This window comes from Emys orbicularis, chromosome 25 (genome assembly GCF_028017835.1).
Source record: "Emys orbicularis isolate rEmyOrb1 chromosome 25, rEmyOrb1.hap1, whole genome shotgun sequence".
Taxonomy (NCBI): Eukaryota; Metazoa; Chordata; order Testudines; family Emydidae; genus Emys; species Emys orbicularis.
In genome coordinates, this window is record NC_088707.1 from 7,726,221 (window position 1) to 7,732,621 (window position 6,401).

General features: G+C 59.1%; 1 protein-coding gene across 1 annotated transcript; it reads right to left on the minus strand.

Moving 5' to 3' along the window:
* Positions 1-2,092: 2,092 nt before the first annotated feature.
* LOC135894688 (slit homolog 2 protein-like) lies at positions 2,093-3,151 on the minus strand. The gene has a single exon (XM_065422825.1). It carries the CDS (start codon positions 3,149-3,151, stop codon positions 2,093-2,095), a length of 1,059 nt encoding a protein of 352 aa, XP_065278897.1.
* Positions 3,152-6,401: the final 3,250 nt, after the last annotated feature.

A 6,401-nucleotide genomic window follows, 5' to 3' on the forward strand; every position in this document is an offset into this window, starting at 1 on the left:
CCATTACCCCCATTTTACAGATAGGGAAACTGGGCAAGAGAGGGAAAGTGACCCAATACGTCAGTAGCAGAGCAGGGAACAGAACGCAGGTCTCAGTTCACCACCCTGCATGCTGAGTCGTGCTACCTTTCTGTTCCTACCCTGGTGGGGGACCAAGAGGCAAGAGAGTTTGGAGAGACCAGTGGAAAACGCTGCCAACCAACGTCCCTGAGCCTGGAAGCTCCCTGGGGCAGGGGCTGTCTCTCCGTGCTCGGTGCTGTACACACAGAACGAGGGGGCCCTGCTCCAGCGGTGGGGGCGCCTTGGCCTAGTGCGCTACACACAGTAAATAACGCACACGCACCCAGGAAAACCAGATTTTATTTCTTTTCCACGACAGGATTCTGCAGCCTGGCGGCCGTACAAGGCTGCCATCGGGAAGAGCAGCGTTAATTATCTTAGCAGCCAGGAAACCCTCGACACAAAGGTTTCCCAGTAGATGACTTCACAGGGGATTTGCCCCTGCCAAAGCTCGAATAGCTGCTGGCAGACATGAGCTTTTGGACCGGCTCAAAACACAGCACTGCTCTCTGGCTGTGTTTAGTAGGGGCCTGACGGGAAGGCGATTCAGGGCCTGATCCTGTAAGATGCAGAGGCCCCCTCATTGGGGGGAGCCCCAGGCAGGCAGCACCTCGCAGGATCGGGCCCTTAGCTGGGATAAACCACTGAACATTCTCAGGTCTCACAATCCCTCCTCCAGCCTGCCTCCCCATCCTGTCCTGCTGCTCCCACATTCCCTGCCAAATCATTCATGCCCCACAAATTGTAAAATCCCGTGGCCAAAGGACCTGCCCCCCCAGGAGAGCTGCCTGGCCCATCTGTGACACCAAACGTGACCTAATCCCCACTCTCCTTCTCCCTCCAGGAGGCGCTCGGGCCTCCTGGCGGGGCTGGACGCAGCCCCGCTCTCCAGGCGCTCGCCCTCCGGCTGGTTAATCCAGAGCTGCGGCCTTTTTCGGAGCTGCGCGGCTGGGTCCGGGACTGGCTGAGGGGGTGAATGCACAGCGAGGGCCTTGTGTTTGAGAGCGTGGCTCGTAGCACCGCTGGGCCAGGTGGGAGGAGGGCTGAGGGCTCGGCAGAGGCTCCGGACAGCAGCTTCCTAAGCAAGCTTCCCCCAGGCAGCCCTGGCCTCTGGATCGATGTGGAGCAGATGGGTGGAATCTTATGGTTCCTCCCGGCCACTGAGTCAGGGGCCCCCCACCAGCCCAAGCGGTTTCACTCACGGAGCAGACAACCAGCTCTGCTCCCCAGCCACTGCACTGGCCTCTGGAGGGAGCAGCTAAGGGAAGCCCCAGCTGCCCCTAAACCAGCTCTTCCCACAAGGCAACACTGCCCCCAAACTCCAACAGGCCAGCTCAGAGCAGAGGAGGGGCTGAGAACAGCGGGATCAAGCGTCAGGACCCCCGCGTTCCATTCCCAGCTCGCTGCACTGACCTTGACTGAAGCACTGTGCCTCAGTTTCCCCAGCTGTAAGGCAGGGGTAATCCCCGCCTCGTAGGGGAGGGCCGCGAGGGCTCACGGAGCCAGAACTGCTGAGTTGAGGGGCAAAACCAGAGCACTGTTCCCTTTTCCCTCCCGTCAGCGGGGGGAGGGTTGAGATTCCCTCCCTCCCCCTCTTCACCACATTCCAGTTGGCTACGTCTGTGCAATCACCCCACAGGCCAGCAGGGGGCAGGAGAGGCGTCACTGAGGGCAGCTGTTAAAGGCCAGCGTGTGTGTGGGGCGGGGTGCCCGAGGGAGGGTTTGAAGGCCGGGGAGGTGGGTGCAGGGGCGTGGCAGGGCAGGCGTTGGCTCACAGAACCTGGTGGCGATGAGCAGGTGAAAGGAAGGGGGGACCTGGCCCAAGATGGGACCGAGCGGGAGCCCCCTGGGGTCAGTGCAGCAGCCACGTCTCTGGGCAGGGCGGCTCTGGTCCCCACACCAGGCATCCGGGCTTGGGTCCCGAGAAGCTAGGAATAGGGCCAGTCAGCGCGGATCCAGGAGAGCTCAAAAGCAGAGGGAAAGGAAGCGTCTGCTTCTCACGCACCAGGCGCCAGCTTTCCCACCCCTCACCTCACTTCTCCTGCGGGTCGAAAGGGCCGTCCGACTCGTTCCAGTTCTTCTCCTGGCTCTTCTTCCTGTTCCTCTCCGCCATGACGATGGCGGCAATGACGGTCACCAGGACGGTGACCGTGATCACCAGGACGGTGGCCGTTTCGGCCACACACAGCTGGGCATCCACAGAAACCAGAGGCAAGCCGGCCAGCTGCCAGGGACTGGCACAGGTGATATTGGCGTAGTCTTCCACGTGGAGGTGGCGGACGCTCAGGATCTTGCTGAAGACCCGCTGGAGGTCACAGTCGCAGGCCCAGGGGTTGCCGGCGAGCTGGAGGTGGGTGCTAGGCGTCTGGATGTTCAGGAAGGTCTTGAATTTGAGGTGGATGAGCTGGTTGCCGGTCAAAGCCAGGAGGTTCACGTTGTGCAGGGAGGTGAAGGCCTCCAGCTCGATGGCGCTGATGTTGTTGGTGCCAAGGAAGAGGACTTCCAGGTTCTGGAGCATGGAGAAGAAGCCGTTGTGGACAATCCCCAGACGGTTGGACTGGAGGTAGAGGTAGCGAAGCCTGGACAGGCCCCGAAAGGCCCCCTTCTCAATGGAAGCCACTTGGTTGTAGCTCAGGTCCAACTTCTCCAGGCTCTCCAGGTGCTGCAGGCTCTCAGAGCCCACGGCCGACAGCCGGTTGTAGGCCGCCTTGAGCTCCTTCAGGGAGGCCAGTTCATCGGAGAAGTCAGGAGGCAGCTGGGCCAGGAGGTTGTGGCTGAGGTCTATCTTCTCCAGGAAGCCCAGGCACGCGAAGGCCTTGGGCCAGAGCTGGCCGACGGAGTTGTGGGCCAGGAGCAAGATCTTCATAGACCACAGGGCGTCGAAGGAGCCCGCCTCCAGGCTGGTCAGGTTGTTGTGCCTCAGATCCAGGAGCCACGTGCTGTGCGGGATGCTGCGGGGGACGTGGGCCAGGTGCCGGCCACGGCAGTCCACGAAATCCGAGGATTCGTAGCAGACGCACAGGTGAGGACAGGCCTTGGCGGCTCCTGCCGCCTGCACCCAAAGCAGGAGAGCCAGGAAGAAGGGCGGCATCATGGAGGCAGGCTGCGGAGCAGACTGGCCCACATAGAGCAGAGCCCCGGTGCCGACGGAAGGAGAGAGGGCCCAGCCGAGCCAGTGGCCCCGTCCGGATCGCTTTCCGCCCCACGGACGGGGAGGGAGGTCAGGTTTCCTTGGAGGAGGCTGTAACAAAGAGTCCTTTGTTGAGTGACGAGTCCAGAGCTTTCTTGGCCTCTCTCCTTCCAGGACAAAGCAGGAGACGGCACCTGAACGATCCAGCGGGGAGGGAACGGCTTGGATAGGTGCTCGGGCTGGGGGAGGACCTCCCGGGCTCTTCTTTCCAGCCCTGCCGGCCAGCCCCTCGCTTCGCCAGCGGGGCCGCAGCTTTTGCCTTGCGCTAGATCCGCTGGGCAGAGGAGGGGTGAGAGCAGCCGTTAAGGGGTTACCCAAACTGCCCCCAGGGCTGCCCGTTCCAGCCAGCAGAGAGACAGACAGACAGACATGCTCCTGTCTCGGGACAGTGGCAGGTGCGGGGCCGTGGCAGGAGCGTGAAGGCCACCTGTGCCCTGGCTGAATTCAGGGGTGAAGCAGATCCCGGTGTAAATCAGACTGCTCCCCAGCATGCCCCAGCCTGAAATCTCGGTAGCAGCGTACGCTGTGGAGTGCTCCCTCCTGCCCCCACCCCCCCCGGCATGCCCCCTACACTGGGGCTTGCAATGGGGGCAGTTTAGGGCTGGTGGCATCAGCTGCTGCCCTGGGGAAATGCCCCTGTGTGCTGGCAGCAGCGGGGGCACAGGGTGACCAGATAGCAACTGTGAAATAACGGGACGGGGGTGGGGGGTAATAGGCACCTATATAAGAAAAAGTCCCCAAAAATGTGACTGTCCCTATAAAAATGGGACATCTGGTCACCCTAGCGGGGCAGGGGATGAGCATGCCAGGATCTGGGGGTGGAAATCTGATCTGCACTGGTGGGGGCACTTCCCACCCCAGCTCCGGCTCACAACCAACTTCCCATCCGGCCTGTGTCCTCCTCTTGACAGGTGCTCTCCCCACGGCTCCTCTCCCCATAGGTCAGCACTGCCCCCTGGCCCCTGCCCACCAGGAGGTCTCACAGCCAGGCCAGTTGCCCTAGGGCAGCCCCAGCCCTCCTGCTTTTAGGCAACCCGCAGCAACAGCAGATCGGCAGCAATTACACCCAGCCAGCCAGCTGCCGGTTCAAAGCGTTACCCTGTTTGGGACACTCATCCCAGAGACTGGAGGAAGACGGACTGGTCCCCCGTAGGCAGGGGGCTGGAGTCCTAGTCCCTGAGTGCCGTGCAGGCTGGGGACGGGACCAGGCCCTACTCCGGGCTGGGTTCTAGACCCCTGGGTTCCAGGTCTGCAAGGCTAGAGAGGCATGCTCCGGGCAGAGCCACAGACGTGTTTCATGGGGATGGAGGTGGCTAGCTCTCCCCTGGCACCCAGAGGCAGCAAGGAGGGTGCCCAAAGCCCTGCATCTGCACAGCCTGCCTAGGGGCTTGTGGGGAGGGAACAAAAAACTAGCCCTGCTCCCATCCCTCTAGCCACACGGAATAACCCTCCCCTGCCACCTTCCGTCTACTCCTGCGGCCAGCTAGCGTAATTAATCCTTACCTCAAGCGGCAGAGTTCTGTGGTCCTGGATTCAAATCCTGCAGCCAGTGCTGGAGAATGTGCATTACAGAGGCCCACACTTTGGTTTTTCCTTCTTAAAAAACGAGGAAATTACATACCAAAAAAAAAAAAAAAAAAATCTACATTATGGGAATGTCATTCAGGTCGCAAAGTCAAGCACTCAGACCGTTTGGCAAAAGCAGCATTAAGGTTCCCCTTGCAACCGTCCACCCTGTGCACTGAATGGTCCAGTGGGGGAAAAAGTGACCACATGGTCCTGTAGCTATAGCCCGTATCATAACTAGAGCCGGGGCAAAAATTTTGGGCCAAGACTTCTGCCGAAAAAGGCAGATTCAGGGCGACTGAAACATTTCACGAATTTGGGGCAAGGTGGAACGGTTTCAGCCAAAACGAAAATGGATGTTTCCAGACAGGTCCAAAGGGTTCGTTTCGACGTCATCAAAACGAAACGTTTCCTAGATTCTCCAGACAGGAGCTGGGGTGGTGCCACCACCCTAGCGTGACCAGACAGCAAACGTGAAAAATCAGGACAGGGGGTCGGGGGTAATAGGAGCCTATATAAGAAAAAGACCCAAAAATCGGCACTGTCCCTATAAAAATCGGGACATCTGGTCACCCTACACCGCCCCCATTTTAATCCTTAGCCCAGCAGCTGGGGCACTCACTCAGGGCACAGGAGACCCAGGTTTGAATCCCCAAGGTGGAGCTGGGGCTGGAACTCAGAGAACACCCATGTCTGAGAGGGAGGCCACTGGGCTAGAGAATCGCACCCCATCGCTATTTTGATTTACAGTTGCCAGGAATAATGGAGGCAGGGAGGGGCGGTCAGACAGTCCTTATGTAATGACAACAGACCTTGAGATTCCAGCTTTGTAACCCTTCAAACACAAACTGGCAGTAGCACACGGCAATAGACCAGGGGAATAGCCGGAAAAGCAAACTCTAAGGCATTTCTCTCACTCTGCCTCTCTGGGCGTTTTGATTCTTAGCCATAGAAATAGATTTCCGCCGGCTTGTGTGCGCCCAGCGAAACGGACATTTATCCACATTTCCTGGTTTAAAAAAATAAAATAAAAATATCAACCCCTCCCCAGCCTGGTCCTAAGGAAGGTGGCGGGTGTGAATCTAGCGCTTCCTTCCCTTGGCTTAGATTACAAACACCCCCATGAGACGGCTCACTGGGGGGCGAACCAAACAACATTTTTCTGACTTTTTGATTGGCTGGAATTTTTTTTTTTTTTAAATCAGTGTTTTCCGTCCCCCCCCCCCTCCATTTTTCAGTGCTGCCAGCAACTGAAAAATTCCTTATTCGCCAGCTCGACTCAAAACCACCTGCCCGAGGGTCCAGAGCAACCTCAATTCTAGCCCGGCCCCCCTTGGAAGCACACTCCCCCTGCGTCGCTCAGAGGTGCCCCAGCCCCCCACCCCCCGCAGTCCCGGCTGATCCTATCACACGGATCCCTGCTCCATGGCGTTCACCTGCTAAGCATGAGCATGAGCCCAAGAAGGTGGGGCATTGAGATCCACACTTCTAACCCAGCTGTACCCCCAGCATGGCCTTTGGGGGTTCACAGTGAGGGGCAGCCCCTCCCTAGAGGAAGCAAAGATCTGTCTGTCCAGGCAGCCCC

Bases quoted from the DNA above. Each gene is read 5' to 3' on its own strand.
- LOC135894688 (XM_065422825.1), bottom strand. From the start codon at position 3,151: ATGCCGCCCTTCTTCCTGGCTCTCCTGCTTTGGGTGCAGGCGGCAGGA.